Source organism: Aedes albopictus, chromosome 2 (assembly GCF_035046485.1).
Source record: "Aedes albopictus strain Foshan chromosome 2, AalbF5, whole genome shotgun sequence".
In the NCBI taxonomy this organism is placed as follows: Eukaryota; Metazoa; Arthropoda; class Insecta; order Diptera; family Culicidae; genus Aedes; species Aedes albopictus.
Genome location: NC_085137.1, coordinates 164,735,082 through 164,753,101, shown reverse-complemented (window position 1 = coordinate 164,753,101; position 18,020 = coordinate 164,735,082). Strand labels below are relative to the sequence as shown.

At 41.7% G+C, this 18,020-nt stretch overlaps 2 protein-coding genes across 2 annotated transcripts in view; one reads left to right on the top strand and one right to left on the bottom strand.

Annotated features, from left to right (window-relative positions):
* LOC109407009 (sialin) overlaps positions 1-18,020 on the top strand; it is a 75,324-nt gene that overhangs the window by 13,898 nt on the left and 43,406 nt on the right. The gene's annotated exons all lie outside the window — the stretch shown is intronic.
* On the bottom strand, positions 9,876-16,413 carry LOC134288776 (uncharacterized). Its single transcript, XM_062854648.1, has 3 exons — positions 15,956-16,413; positions 9,952-15,896; positions 9,876-9,893 (listed from the first exon to the last, which is right to left on the bottom strand). Exons 2-3 carry the CDS (start codon positions 15,814-15,816, stop codon positions 9,876-9,878), a joined length of 5,883 nt encoding a protein of 1,960 aa, XP_062710632.1. The 5' UTR covers positions 15,817-15,896; positions 15,956-16,413.

The window sequence follows — 18,020 nt, the reverse complement described above, 5'->3', positions numbered from 1 at the left end:
TTTTTTTACAAGGGTCCAAACTTCTGAGGCATCTGTGGGGTAAAATGCCCACCCCTAGTTATTTACATGAAAATAGCCATTTAGATCAAAATTCTGGCACAAATTATGTAGAACACAAGTTGGAACCAAACAACAGCACTTTTTTCACTATAAATAAGTTTACTAATCACACAGCCATGCGTCATTTTGTAGTAATTATTAATAAAACAGCTCACTATGACATTTACATGGAATTGACCCATATTTACAGGTGATCCATAATTATGTAATGACTGTATACCATTCACGAACAATAACAGTTTACAATAAACCAGGCGCGCAAGTATATGTTCACAATTTGGCATCCTGGCGTTAGCTGTGGCTAGTGGCGCGTTTTACCCCGCATTAAAACTAAAATTCTGAAAATTAAACTTTTTTTCAAATATAAATTTTTTAGTAGTTATGCATAAAACTGGTTTATGGTTTCTTCCATTTGGAAGGAAACATGTTGGTGCTTCATGTTAGTGCCAAAAAAATGTGTATTATAAAGTGTTTCGTGGTTAAAACTGGACTCTTCCTTTACGTGGGCGTCTTACCCCCAGTTCCCCTATCAGGAGATCTCAAGGGGGTCTGAGGGGGTTTTCGAAAGCATTGCAAAGAGTTTCAGAGGATTTTCGACGGGTTTTGGAGGCGTTACAGGTGCGTTTTCGGGAGTTTCCGAGGGTCTCACGTGCTGTAAACATCCGAGTGGGGATCCGAGTGGGTCTTATAGGGGTTTCGGAGGCATTCCTGGAGTTTTTCCGGGGGTTTGGAGCGTCTCAGGTGCGTTACATGGGGTCCGAGTGTCCAGGGTCCAGGTTTCAGGAGGATCTTGGAGGCATTTCAGGAAGTTTCAGATGATTTTCAGAGACATTATCACAATATCTTTTGAAGCGCCCCTGCAATATCCTTTGATTTAAAGGTGTTCTTGAAACCCCCTAATACAACCCTGACCTGTCAATGCCTCGAAACACCTCTGAAAACTCCGTAACCCCATTGAAACACCCTTTGAATCGTCATAATCAATTTGACATGCTTCTGAAACCCCTTAGTACGCCTTCAATAGGCTCCCTGAAATACATCTGCACCCCCCTTGAAACGTCCCTGAAATGCTATCAAGGGCCCTAAAACGTCTAGGAATGCCCTTGAAATGTTCCTGAAACAGTATGAAAATTTCACTGAAATGACTCTGAAATACCTTGAAACGCCCTTTAAAGGCTCCTGAGATCCCCTGAATTACCCTTAAAGCCGCTTGAAACGTCCCTGGAACTTTCTTAGCACTATTGAAATAAGCCCCTGAATTCCCCGTAATCACATTGCATTAAAACGCCAACAAATCCTAACAGAACGTCCTAAGAAGGTTCCCCCTGAAGCCCCTTGGAAACATATTTTTTGCGCTTTCTGGGAACATTCTGGAAACCATCTTAGACCCACCTCAAATGTCCAGGAGCAAGACCTGTTCTAGCGAACTCGATTCCCTCATTAAAGTCCGAACTTCATTCATGCATCAATTTCCCTCTTTAAGTCTTTTAATTCATGCACATTATTAACACTGAGAACAGACATCCAGGCTAGAACAAATTTCATTCAGAAAGTTGTGTAAGGATTTGAATCTTCACTTGAGTAAGGTTGCAAACCAAGTCACGATAACAACACTAACGCCGCCAAACACCATATTGCCACAGTCAGTGGTGAATTGAAACATTTGAATTGGTGGATTAAATTATTACCTATGGGAAATTAACCGATTGCAGCGCCACGCTATTGCCTCTTGTGTTGCCGATGAAATAAAAAAGTTTGCAGTGTACTAGTTGCCCAAATTCGAAAAAGACCATGCGTCTCCATTAAACTGATACCACTACATCAGAAGCGCGCAGAACTTATGGAGATAATCTCGCCCTGGAACCGATTAGCCGAAATCGTGACAATACGATGAATGACAGGTCTACTAGCGCCTCCAAGTGTAAATGAGCCGTCACTCTCACTTTCGGCAAGACAAGGCGGAGAGGGGGCCAAAACAGAAAAAAAAGCACACATCACCTGTCACCGATGAAGAATGAGAATGGCTTGTCTGCCCGGTCTGCTCGTTGACCCATTGCGCTGGCTGGGTGGCAATTTGCATGTGGCTATTTTGGGTTTTCTGTGATTTACTACGTATATGAATGTTTTGTTAGCCGTTGCTTCGTTCAGCGTATTCTTGTGGGAGGATGAGGATCGAAATGCATACGTTGGATTCTTCACTTACGTCAGTTGGGTGTTAGTTTTTTTGGGAGATTTTCGATTATTCGAAGAATATTACATTAAGTTTTTAACAATGCCAACTTCAGCAGAAATCTCTAGCATGGATTTGTAGCTTTGCAATACCTTGTAAATCTGCTCCGTCTTTACGAATTCATTGACAATTTTCTTAACAATAACTTAACTTTAAACCACCGAGTCATTACTCAATCCAAGTTTGTTTGGTTAGTTTGGTAACTACCAAGATGCCACCAAAACTCAGGATAAACCTAATAATAATAACTTTCTTTAATAATCATAATTCCTGAAACAAAAATCACTCGACACGTCTCTGTAGCCAAATCACGACTGCTAATAATACGATGCATCCGATACGCCCTCAAAATGATTTTATTTCGCACGAACCGCCTCAATTTCGCTCATCCACCACAGACGTCTTCCACGACCTACAATGAAACACGCCGCACCGTTGACCACAACACCCACCACCATACAGCTCATCTGCACCATACTGCTGCCCTTCCTTCACGTGACAGTGTGCAGTGTAACCGGCCGGCGGCGTCGGAAAATCCATCGATATTTCCCACACGCGACTCTCAGCTGCTCAACAAACGCACCGCTGCCAGCTACTACGGCGCAAGGTCAAACAGAGGACAAAAAGTAGTATTAATTTTGCTCTCGACTCGAATATTTCTCATCGACCGAGGCTCACAAATTGTGTCAAATTGGCGAAATCGCACCGCACATCACCATTTTCACCCCCTCTGATGAAAATGGTTCCAACAACAGAAACCGATATGAAATATTTTTAACTGTTGCATTTCGGTCGTCCCGCCGCCCGGCTCAATGACTGTATGCTAATTTTGACGGTCTGTTTTGATGGGGATCAGTTAAAAGTCAATTTATCAGAGCTGCCGGATACCACCGCCACCACACCGGTGGTGCGGTGCCACATACGACAATAATAATTGTCGGTAAATCACTTGGCGTCTCCATTGTTTCGGGGGGCTTCAATTGACAGGTCAAATACTCTCAGCCCCGCCGCAGGGCGGCCGTCGGCGGGGGCATTGTTTCAGCCAGCGATAATTGCACGGTTGGTTCAAGTAGCACTTGCTGGCCGCGTGCCGGTGACGTGATGTACCGTAAAATGGAGTTGCGTTGACCCAGACAACCAGTAATCGTATAAGATGTTGCATAAGATGATAAAGTGGAGGCCATATATGGGCATGTCTCCATTTAGGCGCATGTAAAATGTACGCATATCACCTCCACTTTAACATCTTATACAACATCTTATACGATCACTGGTTGACTGGGGAGTAGTTTGATCCTTGTGATACAAAACTCAAATTTTTGAAGGAAACAAAATTTAACAAAAAATTGGTATTTCTTTGGTGTCATTCAAAAATTACGTCCAACGTTCAAGGGGAAAGAGTGTTTATGCAGTGCTGTCACTGTAAAATCAGAGCTGCTTACTCCAGGTTTCCAAGTTTCAGCGCCCTTATACTGGTATGCCCCCAAGGCCCAAGGAAATGCATTCCCCATTGCGCCAAATTAAGAGTTATTTCGGGAAAACCCCTGCATGCAAACTTATTTCACGAAATTTTTCTGTGGTTATCGCGGAAAGGACCTTCTTGTCGGAATTTCTTTTATAAGATGAGCAAGAATTCTTCCTAAAATTTCTATAAAATTCTCCAAGTACCTCTAGGGACACCATAAATACCTTTGTGATTTATCAAACATTTTCTGGAATGTTTACAGAAAGATTCTCGTAAGTTTTCTTAGAATGATTTTAGTATAAATTCATCTGAAAATTCCTCTTAGTATCCTTTCAAAATGCATCCTAATCTATGGATTTCTTTAAAAACTTCTCAAGGGCACCCTCCAGAGATACTTTCAGGAATTCCCCCAGAAATTTGCCCTGGCAGCTCTTCAGGAGCTTCTCAAGGAATTTCTCGAAATATTGGACCTCGGGTTTCCTCAAGAATTTCTTCAATGAATCTATAATATTTCGGGAGGTTCCGTTAAGTATCACTTCATTTATTCAGAGATTTTGTCGGGTATTCATCTGGAAATTTCTCTAGAAATTCTCAAGAGATTCTTCTGAAAGTTCTCTAATAGTTTCTTCAGATATTTTTGTCCAGAAATTCCCCCAAAAATTTCAAAGAATTTCTTCTCAGAGTTTTCAAAGGCATCTCCAGGTGTTTTTTGTAAGGATTTCCTTAAACTATCTTCAAGGGATTACTTGGAAATTCTTTAAAGAATTCTTCAGCATTTATTTATTGTACAATTTCTAGAAGAACTTTTGAAAAAGCCCTGGAGAAATATTTCCAAAGACATCCCAGAGGAGATACAGTGTCGGACAAAACAATAAGACCACCGGTTCTATTTCATACAAAATGGCCAAGTTTGACGATGTGATATTCGGTTTCTAGTGAAACGATTTGGCTGAAACTTTGGCAGTCGACATGGAATTACTGGAATCAAGATTTGTATTAAATTGATTGAGTTCTGTTCACTACTTCCACAGTTGCAGTACAACGGTAACGTCCCCAAGTGTAAATGGCATCCTTTAACTTAGTACTTGTTTATCAATCATCAAGCATCAGATACTCTCATATATCCTTTGGTAATATTGAGTAGCAATATAGGACTACTATATAGCAATAGGACTACTATATAGCAATAGGACTACTATTATATAACTTTTGATGTAATGAACAGAAGAGCATTTTTTATTATCGTACAAATTGGGCCGAAGGGTCTCAAATTTTCATGTAACTTGTTCCACAGGTAAGGCTCATGGTTAATGAATAAAGAAAAATTGAGAAAAAATCAGGGTCGCCTATTTTCCCGGAAAACTCAGGCGGAAATTTATTGTTTTCCCCTTACTTTGAAAAATCATAACTCAAGAACGAAGCATCGTAGAAACAAAGTTTTTTTTTAGAAAATTAAAGCAAATTTTCTCAGAAATTCAAAAAAAATTTAGTTGGACAAAGTTTTCCACAAAATTTTCCACAGTTGAGAAAATTCGTAAAGAAAAGCCAAAAAAACAATGCCTGAACTCGTGAAACATTTTCAAAAAAATGTTTTTGAAAAGGTTATTTTATAAGCTTTAATTGCTGATATTTTTGAAATGCACTTTTTTCGTTTTTGAGTTATAGCCAATTTTGTTTAAAAATGTCTAAATGTGCCATATAAGCCTTTTTTTCTGAAAAATCATAACTCAAGAACGAAGCATCGTAGAAACTAAGTTTCAAAATGAAAATGAAATCAAATTTTCTCGGGAATTCAAGAAAAATATTATGTGAAAAAATGTTCCACCGTTCAGAAAATTCATTAAGAAAAGCCGGAAAACTATTCCCGAATTCGTGGCAAATTTTCAAAAAAATATTTTTGAGAAGGTTATTTTATAAGTTTAATTGGTGAAATTTTTGAAATGCACTTTTTTTCCTGAGTTATGACCAACTTTGTGAAAAATGACCATGTAAGCCTATATGTATTAAATGGTCATTTTTCACAAAATTGGCCATAACTCAGGAACAAAAAAAAAGTGCATTCTAAAAATTTCAGCAATCAAAGCTTATGAAATTACTTTCTCAAAAATATTTTTTCGAAAATTTTCCGCGAGTTCGGACATAGTTTTTCCGGCTTTTCTTTATGAATTTTTACAACGGTGGAAAATTTTGGGGAAAACTTTTTCCACTTCTTTTTTTTTTGATTCCTAAGAAAAATTGCTTTCATTTTCATTTTTAAAACTTAGTTTCTACGATGCTTCGTTCTTAAATTATGATTTTTTCTAAAAAGGCTTATATGGCACATTTGGACATATTTTAACAAAATTGGTTATAACTCAAAAACGAAAAGAAGTGCATTCCAAAAAATTCAGCAATTAACGCTTGTAAAAAATAACCTCCAAAAATATTTTTTTGAAAATTTTCCACGAGTTCGGGCATAGTTTCTCCGGCTTTTCTTTACAAACTTTCTCAACTGTGGACAATTTTGGGGGAAATTTTTTTTCAGTTCTTATTTTTTTTAATTTCTGAAAAAAAAACTTTGTTTCTATGATGCTTTATTCTTGAGTTATGATTTTTCAAAGTAAGTAGTGTCAAGGGAAAACAAAACATTTCCACCTGAGTTTTCCGAGAAAATAGGCGACATTGATTTTTTTTTTCAATTTTTATTTTGTTCATATTTCCATGGGCCCTGCCTGTGGAAAAAGTTTCATTAAATCAGAGACCTTCGGCCCAAACTCGTACGATAACTAAAAAAAATCCCCTGGAGTAACATCCTCATCGGGTCGAGCCTGCATCTCAGCTTCGAGCCTGTTTACTATGTAGACTCCTATGGATTCTGGCCAAAGTCTACGCTCCATAAAAATTTCGAAAATTCTTTGTGAACAACAGTCTACGCGGGAGGAGGGGAGTCTGATATGACCGAGAATGATTCTACGTAGTTTATGGACACGGCATATAACATTTCCAGCTCAACGCACGAATCGCGTGGATGCGATCTTTTTCAATCCAAATGAAATTTTGCTCATGTATGAGCTTATATCTGAAAATGTTTTTCATGTTACTATTTGTATTGCAATATTTTTTACCTTACTTCTGTAGAGCCTCGTGGCCGTGCGGTTAGCGTCACCAAACGTATAAACGTACCATACCATGGGGTGAGGGTTCAATTCGCGCTCCGAGTGATGAAACTTTTCGCAAGAAATGTTTCTTCCTCGTATCCACTGGTGCTCGTAATGTGTGTCGTGTCCGTTGTTTAGTGCTAAATTCCATTCAGTCTCTGGCTGAAGACGGTGTCCGTGTCTTTTTTTAAGGGCTTATGATAAAATGTTGAAATATAAAAATTAAAACTTGAAAACGGTTTGTTGGATCGAAACCGTGTCTTCGAAGATTTTTGAAGATAATTGAAGGACTCTTAGAAAAAAATGCACCGAGAGTAATATTCATCGGGGATCTATGTTAAATGTCATATAATTTCAATTTTCCAAACCTTGCCTTTCGTTTTTTTATTATTATTTTTCTGTAGTGAGTTTCAGCTTCAAATTTTGCCAAGTAGCCCAGGATGGGCATGCTTCTTTTAACTATTTTTACTCGAATTTTTATTTTTCGTCGAATTTTAAAACGACACAAGGAAACAATTTTTGACATTGTTTTATCTGAAATAGATTAAACGTACAAGTTTCAATGAAAATACTATGCATATTTTTGAAAATAATTCTCCTTAGTAATGTTTCACACAAGTACCTTACCATAAATTTTCTTGTTTGTGGTAAGCTATAGGTATCACCTGGTTGATGCAACGGATGATAATTCATTTTTTGTTTAAAAATTCAATATTTTCGGCCCTTTATATTTGTAAATATTAAAAATTGTGGTGAGATTAGTTTCATTCAACTAATTTAAAATCTTTTTCCACAAATTGAAAGCTGAATATAATACCTTTCGATCTTCTGAATACAAGTTTTGCGTCCGATTGATGAAATTGGCTAGTTTAAGGGACGATCTCCTTAGATTTTAGCAAAATTTACGAAAATATATGAAGAAATGTGTTTTTTCAAAAAGAAAAAAAAAAACAATTTAAAAAAAATCTTAACGTTGATTTGATATACAGGCACAGACAAAATGATCGGGACAGGCAAAATTTTCACTTTTCAAAAAAATTTCAATTAGCTGTAACTTTTCGAAAAGTGCATCAAATATTCCCAAATTTTTACTGTAAGTTCTCCAACTAGTTGTGTATCAGTCGACAAAATTTGGAAAAGATCGGACAATTCTTCACGAAGTTATAAAGATTTTTGGAAAAGATAAAATTATCCGATAGCCAACTTAGAGCTGTTATATCTCCGGATTCAATGAGCCGATTGTAATGAAATTTTGACCATTTAAGACTTATATAATAAACTCTGAAAAACATTTGACTCAACTTGAAATTTTTAGCAAGCAAAAAAGTTATAGCGATTTTATATTTTTCACGATTTTTTAGTAAATTGGTCTATTTTTAATATGCACCTCATTACTTTTTCAATTTATTGGCGGCTATGTTGTTACTTTCCTTCAAAACGCATTTATATATAAGTCAATTAGAGGGAAACTAAATGAACTATAATTTGCATCTTGAATTTTTAGTTAAGTCAATAGTTTTTCATAGCTCATTATATAAGTCTTAAATGGTCAAAATTTCATTGCATTCGGTTTATTGAATCCGGAGATATAACAGCTCAAAGTTGGCTATCGGATAATTTTACCTTTTTCAAAAATCTTAATTACTTCGTGAAGAATTGTCCGATCTTTTCCAAATTTTGTCCACTGATACACAACTAGTTGGAGAACTTACAGTAAACATTTGGGAATATTTAATGCACTTTTCGAAAAGTTACAGCTAATTGAACATTTTTTGAAAAGTGAAAATTTTGCCTGTCCCGATCATTTTGTCTATCCCCTGTATCATATGTAGCCGAGTTACAGTAAAAAAATCAGCTCAATCGGAGCATTGATTACGGAGAATAAGATGTGTGAAGTGAGCGACTTTACTTAAAAATAGAACGAAAATCGATTTCAAATCTTCAACCTAGTAAGGAAAGTCGAAAAAAATCCACTTTACTGTTGTTACGTAGGAACAAAATCGCGCACTGATCTTGAGAGCAATTTTATTATAGCTTCAAACTAGAAATACCAATTCATTAGTTAGGCGAATTTCGGCCTTAAAGTATGATATTACTTACATAAACAGTGCACGCTTCAGTTTAGACGTGAAATTATGGAGCCTTGATCTACTGATTCGTCAAGCTGCTGGGATATTTAAGGGGACTTAATTATCTTTAGCACACATTTCGGTTTCATTCATAACCTACCAAGAATCAATACATTTCATTCTCCTACTACGGGCGATTTGAGAGGTATATCGATGAATTCCAATAATTCCTGAATGTAATATCTCGTTAACTAACATATTATACAATATTTCAATTGGTAACTTACAGTTTTAAGATGAAATTAACGTATTTATATCCTACTAGATGGCATGTGTTGTAAAACATAAACAATCAATTATACTTTTGTGAAGCAACTAGGGATTTGTGTGCATGTATTCTACCTACTGTCCTGAAAGCGTGGTACAATACTAACGTGCTTCAACGGGCTGTAATGAACCCGTTTTGCGCCGGGTTGCCGGTTTCGCGCTCGCAGCAACATCCCCCTCCCCGTGAGGATCAGTGGGATCCTCTACTCCATGATCATCTACGTTCAGTACCGCGAGTTTGGATACCGGCCGTCTGAACAATCCTCCAGCTGTTTGTACTAACACCTGCCGAACCCTACCATCTCTGCCGACAGTAACGTCCAGGACGCGTCCGCGTACCCAACCGTTTCTTCTAGTCTCGTCTATCACGATGACTAAGTCTCCTGGCTGCACCGGCTTTGTATCCTGGAGCCACTTCACACGTCTCGTCAACGTCGGTAAGTACTCTAGTACCCAACGCCTCCAGAAGTGGTCAATCTGCATCTGAAGCTGGTCCCATGATGTTCGAACAGTTCTCGCTGAAGCTTCCATCTCCACCATAGGCTGTTTCACTCCTGTTGAACTGCCAAGGATGAAGTGATTTGGCGTTAACGCTTCTTGCTCCACTGAGTCCAACGGTAAGTATGTTAGCGGACGCGAGTTCACGATCGCTTCTGCTTCAACTGTCAGCGTCTGCAAGCCTTCATCGTCCAGCTTGTCGTCCTGGGGAAGGCTGGTCATAGCGTTCTTTATGGAGCGTACCAAACGCTCCCATGATCCTCCCATGTGGGGAGCAGAAGGCGGAATGAACAACCACTTCGTCTCCGTATTCGTAAAAGTTGTCGCTGCGTTCTGTTCGATGTCTTTGATTTGGCTTCGCAACACACGATCCGCGCCGATGAAATTCCGACCGTTATCGGAATGTATTTCCACAGGTGCTCCTCGTCGACAAACGAAGCGGCGAATGCAAGCAATACACGACTTGGTCGACAGGTCGTGCGCTATCTCAACGTGTACGGCACGTATGGTCAAACACGTTATCAAGCAAATCCATCGTTTTGAAGTTGCGCGCCCTACTTTAACCAGGATTGGCCCAAAATAGTCGATGCCAACGTAGCTAAACGGGCGAATACCTGCCGATAGACGAGCAGCTGGAAGTGGTCCCATCATTGGAACAATCGGACGAGCTTTGTACACTCTGCACCATTGGCAGCGGCTGATTACGCTCCGAGCTGTTGTTCGTAGTCGCGATACATGGAAACGTTGACGCACTTCGTTGACTACTGTTTCAAAGTTTCCATGTAGAAGTCTCCGGTGATAATCGTCGAGAAGCAGATACGAAACACGGTGTTTCCTCGGTAGTATAACGGGGAACTTGACGTCGACCGACAAGACTTTCGCCGCGGCAATGCGGCCATCAACTCGAAGAACACCCTTGTCGTCCATAATCGGTGATAGGTTCCATAGTTGGCTTGTCCTCTCGAGTTTCAGTTGCCTTTTGTCCAATGACTTGTTATTCTTCGAAAAAATTGCTACTTCATCGCGATACGATTCCATTTGAACCAGTTTCCAGATCAGGGTTTCCGCAGCCTGTAATTCTTCTTGGTTTAGGTTCAGGCTACAATAATTTTCGTCGAATACTTTGCGTTTCAATTTTGTTATGAATCGGATAACATAGGCCGTCGCTCGCAAAAGGCGGTTCCATTTGGAGAACCGTTCGAAACAGATTACGTTTTGTAAAACTGGCTGTTCTTTATGCAAGAAACACGCTCTGAGCTCCTCATCTGTTGATATGATGTACTTCTGTTTAGGCCACTGCCCCTCGGACTGCTGCAAAAACGGTGGACCACAGAACCAGCGGCCAGATGCTTTTAGGCACGGTTTACCGCCCCATTTCGTGGCATCATCAGCGACGTTGAGTTTGCTTGGGACGTATCTCCACTCTTGAACACGGGTCGTTGACAGAATTTCTCCAACTCGGCATGCTACGAATGGGCGATACCGTCGATGTTCCGACCGAATCCATGCCAAAGTTACCTCGGAGTCTGACCAGTAGACGCAACGATTGATCTTGACGGTGTGATTTTCACGGACGAATGTGAGAAGTCGAACTCCTAGAACCGCTGCCATCAGTTCTAAACGAGGGATTGATACGTATTTGAGCGGCGCGACCTTTGTTTTCGCAGATACCAGAGCGCACTTGGTTGTTCCCTCCGATCCGACGACGCGAAAATATACCAAAGCAGAGTATGCCGCTTCGCTCGCATCCACGAAAATGTGAGCATCCAAAGTATCGTAGAGGTCGGAACTTGCTCCATCAAAGTAGCAGCGCGGTACTCGAACTTCGACAACGTCCATCAGCAACTCAATCCACCTCGTCCATTTCTCGTAGATTTGATCGTCGATGCATTCATCCCACTTAATAGCACTTCTCCAGATGTCCTGCATCATTATCTTCCCGTGCACCAGGACACAGGCCAGCAGCCCCAAGGGATCGAATAGGCTCATGACGCACTTTAGCACTTGGCGTTTCGTTGGCCTTGCTCCGTAGTCGATTAGCGTTCCGATTTCCTCACGGAACGTCATGGAAAACTGTAGAACATCCTCCTTCGTATGCCATAGCATTCCCAAAACGCGTTCTGAATCGGTTTTCAGCCCAAGATCTTTGATGTCTTGCTTAGGCGGTTCTCCTAGGTACTCCAGAATGGCTGGCTGATTGGAGACCCAATGTCGCAATTCAAATCCGCCTTTTGAGTGAATCCACCGGACTTCCCCTGCTACAGATTTTGCCTCGTCGATCGACTCAAAGCTATCGAGGTAGTCATCCACATAGTGGCATTTGCAAATCGCCTCTGACGCCCGTGGATACTGTTTGGAAAACTCCTCTGCATTGCGGTTCTTTACGAATTGTGCGGATGACGGGGAGCTGGTAGCTCCGAAGGTGAGGACGTCCATCATGAATACACTGGGCTCGTCATTCGGGCTATCACGGAACAGGAAACATTGTGACGGACGGTCTCGTTCAATGACTCTCACTTGGTGGAACATCTCCTTGATGTCACTGCTCACTGCCACCGGATATTGTCGAAAGCGGAACTGCACGGAAGGTAGTGGTACCAGGAGGTCTGGTCCAGGAAATAGAGCAGAGTTCAGACAAACTCCATCGACCTTTGCGGCTGCGTCCCATATCAAACGGACCTTTCCAGGTTTTTTTGGGTTACAAACAGCGCCTAATGGCAGATACCAAATTCTTCTGGGATCGGCTTTCGCGAGTTCGTCCTTGGTAGCCCGATGAGCATATCCTTTTTCCTGGTACTCATTAATTTGTTGGTGGATATTTTCCTTAAGGAGTGGGTCCCGGGCCATTCGCCTCTCGAGGCACTCCAATCGCCGCAGGGCCATGGGGTAGCTGTCCGGCAGTTCTACAAAATCGGATCTCCACAGCAGACCAGTTTCGAACCGATCACCCATTCGACGGGTCGTTTCCTCCATGGTTCGTCTAGCCCTCACTTCTTCATTAGACTCTAATGTTTCCTGGCAGCCGACCGCACAATCTTCGGCGTTGAAATAGTCCTGCATCAGGCGATCCAGTTTGACCTCAGCTTCACACTCGCACACATAATAACTATATTCATCCGTGTTTTCTGATTTGTCCAGGCTTCCGTATATGCACCATCCTAAGCGAGTCCTTGCTGCCACAATCCCGCTGTTTCCTTCCTTGATCTTCAGAGGAACAGCCAGTTGTAGGTTTCGCAGGCCAACTAACAGCTTCGGTGTGACGTCCTCGTAGCTACGAACAGGCAGGCCCTTCAGGTGTGGGTGATCTTGTTGTAGTTCGGTGAATCGCAGAGTTTGTGACGGCAAATTCAAGCAGTCTACGGTGCGCACGTTCATTAGCTGGAACCGCTTATTCTGACCCATTTCCGACACTTCGAGTGAGACGATCTGTGACTCGTCTTCTGTCCTCGTCATGTTAGCGGTCCACCTCAGGCATAATGGGACTGTCGGTCCTTCTATTTCCAGTTCTCGAGCCAGACTTTGCTCGATCAATGTCGATGAAGAGCCTTCATCCAAGAAAGCGAAAACGGTGACAGTCTTGGATTTCCCATAGAGCGTTACTGGAACGATTCGGAATAGAATCGACTGTCCGCAGTGGTGATGCACATGGTTTTCTGTCGATGATACAGTCGGTTTGACCGCTTCTTCAGGTTTACCGTGGAGCAATTGGTGATGGCGGAAATCACAGCCGTTGATTCCACATCGACTAGAGACTCTACATATGCGGCGGCCGTGAGGGTTGAGGCAGCTACGGCAAACTTTCAACGTTTGGACATTTTTCCAGCGATCTTCTACCGAGAGTTGCTGAAATTTCGTACAGCTCTTCAAACGGTGTCCTGCTTTTCCGCAAAACAGGCACGGCTTCTCATCTACAGACTTTTCCTTCACTTGATTGGTAGAAGACCGGACCGGTGTTGTTTTGTTCTCGGAGTGTGCGTTGACGAAGCTTCTATCCTTGTTGCGAGACTTTTCGCTTCTAGCGTGTTGGCCGGAAGTATAGATTACCACTTTACTTACTGATTCAACCACCATCCCCATGAAATCGCTGAAGGTACGCAAACTCGCCTCAGGCTGAAGCATCAGATGTTGTGCCCATTGTAGCTTCACGTTGGCCGGCAGCTTTTCGACCAGCTCCTGCAGAAGTGCTGGGTTCGATAGGTGTGCTTGTTGACCCGCCGCAATGAGATGTTGAGCCAGATTTCGAATCGATATTCCAAAATCGATCAGTGAATCCAACTTCTCTGGCTTAGGTGCCGGCGTTTCGCGTACATTTTGGATCAACTTGTTGATGATGATCTCCGGACGGCCATACAGGGTCCGAAGAGTCTCCAGTACGTTTGGTACTGACTCGGGCGATAGCAAATAGTATCGAACAGATTTCAGCGCGTTGCCTTTCAGGCATCGTTGCAAACGTGCAAGATTTTCAACATTGTTGAATCCGCATGCCGTCGTGGAATTGTGGAAACTGCTATAAAATATAGGCCACTCCTCTGGATCACCCGAAAACTCCGGCAAATCCCGGGGCAAGACTTGCCTTGCTGTCAGTTGCTCTGGAGAAGGACGTTGCAAATTATTCTGCATGGGCTCGAGCTCTGAACCCCGGAGAAATCTGTCGCTGCGGCCGTATTGTCCTTGAGGAGGGTGAGGAGGGAAAGGTGCAGAATTGTGCCATTGCGGATTACATTCCGAATCAGATATACGAAATCCGAATGAACTGTCGACGTATCTTGCATCTCCACGAACATTTCCAGATGGTCTTGGCACTGTTGGGTTCGCGTGTAGGTTCGAACGACAGTTTCCAAGTTCAGGTAAGGTGGCTCGACCAGCAGGGGCGTCCAACTGGAAATTTAGATCCGTCTCCCGCACCATATCGAATACCGGGGAATTTGAGTGCGCGTGCCTGAGCCGCGTCTGCTCGTTTATCGTTGATTCGACCAACGGTGGTCCCAGGGGAATATGCTTGGGTGCGAAACGGATTCGCGGGCCAGACCTGCTCTTACCTGTTGAAGAATCTTGTTGAAGAACTTCAATTCTACTCTGCCTCAGATCTGGGTTTGGTTTCCCAGTCAATCTTGTTTGACTATGTGCCACAGAAGAAACCTGACACTTCGGTAGTCCTACAGTGTCACTGACATTCGTAACGATCTTTGGTAGAGCTCCTTCGCGGAATCGTTGGCGATCCTGTGAATTTCTAATAGAATCGCCACCATAAGCTCCCTCTTCTTGCTGCGAGATCAGCATTCTGCACTTCCGCAACTGGGCTTCTAGGTTCAGCAGTCGTTCTGCTGATACGGGCTGTTGCTCGCACTCTGCCAGCTGGCTTCGAAGGGACTGTAATATGGGAATGTCTGCTGACGACTTGTTGGTATCTCCGACAGGGACGGTAATAGCGGGTACCTGGTGCGACGAATTGTGGCCTTCGTCGTCGTTTTTTGTCGCAATATTGATGTCGCTACTTTTAGGTAGCTGGTGGTGCAGAGGGGTAAATCCGGGTGGATGTACAGTGGAAGCTAATCCGGTGGCGACGTTCTGTTCAACCCACGCTTCAACCTGTTTTTCACGAGCCTCAATCTCGTTCACACGGCTTCTTACGCTCCGGTTGTCCCCATCGTCTCCTGCCAGTGACTCCTCTAACTCGTACATTTCTTGCGAATGTTTCTTCTGCATCTCCAGCTGCCTTCTTTCTAATTCCAGTTCCTTCTTCTCTAGCTCTTGCTGTTCAGCCAGGCGTTTGCGTTGCAAATCTGCTCGTCGGCTGGAGGTCGTCGACCTCTCTGAAGCTGGAATTGATGGTGTACGACATCTGGGACAGATCCAATCTCGACTTGAGATGGACTCGTTTACGCCAGCACAGGTAAAATGCCACCACTTGTCACATTTGTCGCAGGCTACCAGATCATCTGCTACATCTGGGTTCTCACAGGCGGTACAGGTGCAGATCTCGGACCGTTCGAGGTCCATCGATGCAACGGAAGGCTTTTCAGTGGTCATTGTTGTTTATTTTGAAGATTTTGTTACGTAGGAACAAAATCGCGCACTGATCTTGAGAGCAATTTTATTATAGCTTCAAACTAGAAATACCAATTCATTAGTTAGGCGAATTTCGGCCTTAAAGTATGATATTACTTACATAAACAGTGCACGCTTCAGTTTAGACGTGAAATTATGGAGCCTTGATCTACTGATTCGTCAAGCTGCTGGGATATTTAAGGGGACTTAATTATCTTTAGCACACATTTCGGTTTCATTCATAACCTACCAAGAATCAATACATTTCATTCTCCTACTACGGGCGATTTGAGAGGTATATCGATGAATTCCAATAATTCCTGAATGTAATATCTCGTTAACTAACATATTATACAATATTTCAATTGGTAACTTACAGTTTTAAGATGAAATTAACGTATTTATATCCTACTAGATGGCATGTGTTGTAAAACATAAACAATCAATTATACTTTTGTGAAGCAACTAGGGATTTGTGTGCATGTATTCTACCTACTGTCCTGAAAGCGTGGTACAATACTAACGTGCTTCAACGGGCTGTAATGAACCCGTTTTGCGCCGGGTTGCCGGTTTCGCGCTCGCAGCAACAACTGTATTTGTTTTCGAACTCATGGCATGATTCTACACCAAAAATGATCATCAGCTTACCGAGTTCAAAAATGCTGTAACTAGTGTTATTGTTTATGTATAATTTTTGACAGTTGCTGAACTCATTTACAGTTTCAGCAAAAGAGATAATCGTACATACCGAGTTAAATCTACTGTTGAGATCTCAGTAAAAAAAATAGCAAATAAGGAGGTCTTCTCTCTTCTCTTACGATTTCGCTACGAATTTCATGAGAGGTTCTTTTATTTTTTACTGAGATACCTAAGGGAGTTGTTGATCCTATGGAACCCCTCCTTCACACCAAAAATCGATTGAAGGTTTCAGCAAAATTTTGCTGAATTTTGCCGAGCTGAAGGTTTCAGTAAACATTTTGCTGAAATTCGGCAAAATTTTGCTGATTTGTTCAGTAAACTCTGCTGATCACCAGTAACGTTTAGCTGAAATTCAGCAAACTTTGCCGAAAGTTCAGCAAAAAATTTTGCTGAACCCTTCAGCTCGGCAAAATTCAGCAAAATATTGCTGAAAGCGTTTGGTGTGTTCATACAGGAGTGTCTTCTGGAAATCTACTGAATGTCCCTTCTGAAATTCCTCCAGGAGTTCCTCTGGGGGTTTCCTCAGAAGTTCCTACAAACATTTAGTCAAGACTATTTTTCTGAAATATCTCTTGAAATTCCTCCGGCAGTTCCTTCTAGGGGTCCCCCAGAAGCTCATCCAGAGATTCCACCAAAAATTACCTAGGATTGGATGAAGATACCCTTCTAAAATTATTTAAATAGTTTCTTCTGACATTATTTTAGGAAATCCTTCTGGGATTGCGCACTAAAAAATGCAGGGTCGAAAACACCAATCACTTCAGCTGTTTTTTTTTATTCTCCATGAGTTTTTTGAGGTTCCTTCAGCCGTTTCTTCTGCTCTTTTTGTGATCTCAGCTTGAGTTTTTTGTTCAATTCATCCATACAGCTTCTGCTGGGCTGTTTTTAAATTCTTCTATCGAAATTCTATAGGATTTTCTAATGGGTATCATCCAAAAGCTTCTTCAAGGAATTCTCCCGAAGTTTACTCTAGGAGTCCTCCAAGGTTTCATCTGGAAAATTCTCCTGAAAATCCTTTAGAACGTTTCACTTTCAATTTGTGTACTTACTTTAGTAGCTTTAGAACGTTCTCCTGAAAATCCTCAAGGAGCTCCTTGTGAGAACCCTCCAGAAGTTTATTTTATTCCTCTTTATGTTGCTGGATTTTTTTGAAGAATTCCCCAAGAGTTCTTTCTGAGAGTCATTCAGAATTCTCTTGAGAAAATTCCTCACAAAATCCTTCAAACAATCCTCAGAATCAGAAGCTCCTGAAGATGCCTTGTGATCGAAGTATAGGATTAAGCTCCAACAGATATCCTCCTAGACTAAATGCTTGTAGCCATTAAACAATGCCTGGAAAAACCCAAAGAAGAATATCTGGAGGAATCTCCAGAAGAAATTCCTGGAGTATCCCCAGAAAGACTCCTTGTAGGAATCCTTAGAAGCAATGTATGTACGAACTCCCTGAAGCAGTTTCAGGAGTAGTCTCAACCAAGAATTCCAAGATT

Excerpts from the sequence above, each read along its gene's own strand:
- LOC134288776 (XM_062854648.1), bottom strand. The coding sequence starts at position 15,816 with ATGACCACTGAAAAGCCTTCCGTTGCATCGATGGACCTCGAACGGTCC.